The sequence below is a fragment of the Aplysia californica genome, unplaced genomic scaffold, assembly GCF_000002075.1.
Source record: "Aplysia californica isolate F4 #8 unplaced genomic scaffold, AplCal3.0 scaffold02280, whole genome shotgun sequence".
In the NCBI taxonomy this organism is placed as follows: domain Eukaryota; kingdom Metazoa; phylum Mollusca; class Gastropoda; order Aplysiida; family Aplysiidae; genus Aplysia; species Aplysia californica.
The window spans coordinates 1-1,614 of record NW_004799550.1 but is presented as its reverse complement, the minus strand read 5'-3'; the positions used below and the strand labels follow the sequence as shown (position 1 = coordinate 1,614).

The 1,614-nt window shown below is 45.8% G+C and overlaps 1 protein-coding gene across 1 annotated transcript in view; it reads left to right on the top strand.

The window, feature by feature from the left end:
* The window catches only part of LOC106014089 (roundabout homolog 2), a gene marked incomplete at its 5' end in the record, with an annotated part of 2,971 nt that extends 1,518 nt beyond the window's left edge, over positions 1–1,453 (top strand). Inside the window, 1 exon segment of the mRNA XM_013091132.2 lies at positions 1,065–1,453. Coding sequence (XP_012946586.1) covers positions 1,065–1,350 — 286 coding nt within the window.
* Positions 1,454–1,614: the final 161 nt, after the last annotated feature.

Genomic DNA, 1,614 nt, shown 5'->3' with positions numbered 1-1,614 from the left:
CTCTCTCTCTCTCTCTCTCTCTCTCTCTCTCTCTCTCTCTCTCTCTCTCTCGCTTCTCCCTCTCCCCCTCTGCCTCGGCTTGTTTCACTCCTGTCTTCATTTCTTTTTTTTATATCTCTGCCTTACGTCGGCACCTACTTCTGTTACCTAAAATGACATGATTTACGTCGATTTGAGCCTAAAACGTTATCGTCAAAGCAGCTGGCGTGGGTGGCTGACGGGTTCTCTGGTGTGGCTTGTTCCTTCTTTCCTCAAACATCCATCGCGCGCTCTGATCTACAATAATGATGTATCTCCTCCTCCTTTTTTTTCCTGTGTTTGTTACTTGCTGGTAACACCTCTAATCTGCCTACCCCCCGGGGCAGTGCCACTGACTGAAATGTCTTTAGGCCATTCCCAAAGGGGAGACATTTCTCGTTCAGGCATAGTAGAATTGTAAATGGGCTGGTTCATGTCACACTTATAACTGTGCCAGATCTGCAAAAGGGAACTGCTGCTTTTTCTTTCATGATCCTTACTATTGTCATTTTCCTCTACTTCTTTTGTATGTTTGTCACTCCCTTGTGACCTGCTATTTTGGGATGCATTGATAGTCGAAGCAGACTTTGTGCTGTTGAAGCTAGAGAGGTGAGCAGTCTCAAGTCTGATTCCCTGTAAGGACTTCTCTGTTGACACCCACCCCTTGGCGCTCACATGACCTTATGCAGTTGCGAGCGCCGTAAAAACCCTCTACTATATAAAAAAAATAAGAATCTTCCGCACTTATATAGTATATGACCTTATGGCATTGCACGTGCCGTCAGTCACTTACTAAAACAAAACAGTCTGCCTCCTAAATGACCTAATTTAGAACTTTCCATCCCTCCCTCCCTCCCTCCCTCCCTACCCAGACTCCTTCTGAGCTTAGGTAGTGAGCTCTTCTTCCTTTCTCCCTCCACACCAAGAACCTGAAGCTTGACGTGGGCACCTACCTAATACTGTAACACTAAATTACCTCATTCTTATAGATTTTGATGTAAAAGTCTAACCTCTCCTCCACTCCCCCCCCCTCCCTCCCTCCCCAGACTCCTCCTAAGCGGAGGTAGTGAGCTGTTCTTCCTGCGCATCATCCACACCAAGAACCTCAAGCCAGACGTGGGCACCTACTACTGTAACGCCACCAACATACACGGCAGCGCCATCAGCAGGAACGCCTCTCTGGAGATCGCTGGTGAGTCGCTGTTTGTTTGTTTGTTTGTCCGTTTGTTTGTTTGCTGGCTTGTTTGTGTGCGAGTCCCTTTGTTTGTCTGTTTGTTTGTTTGTGTGCAGCTTTTAATGTGGTTTTATCTTTCTTCCCTATTAAACATCTAGGGTCCTCATAAATCTCTCCCCCTTCTGTTTTGGGGTTTGCTACTCTCTTGTAGCACCTCTAGTCTTCGGCGCTTATTATGCAACCTAATTATGTTGCAAGTGCTGTGAAACTTTTACGAAAACTAAACTAAAAGTGCCACCCCCCCCAAAAAAAAAAAAAAAAAATTAAGCTAAAAAACCTAACAAAAAAAGTTGGAATACTTGTGGCGGCCCAGGCTTACCCTGGCTCTACTCCCAGCGACCTCCTGAATGGTTTGGGTTTGA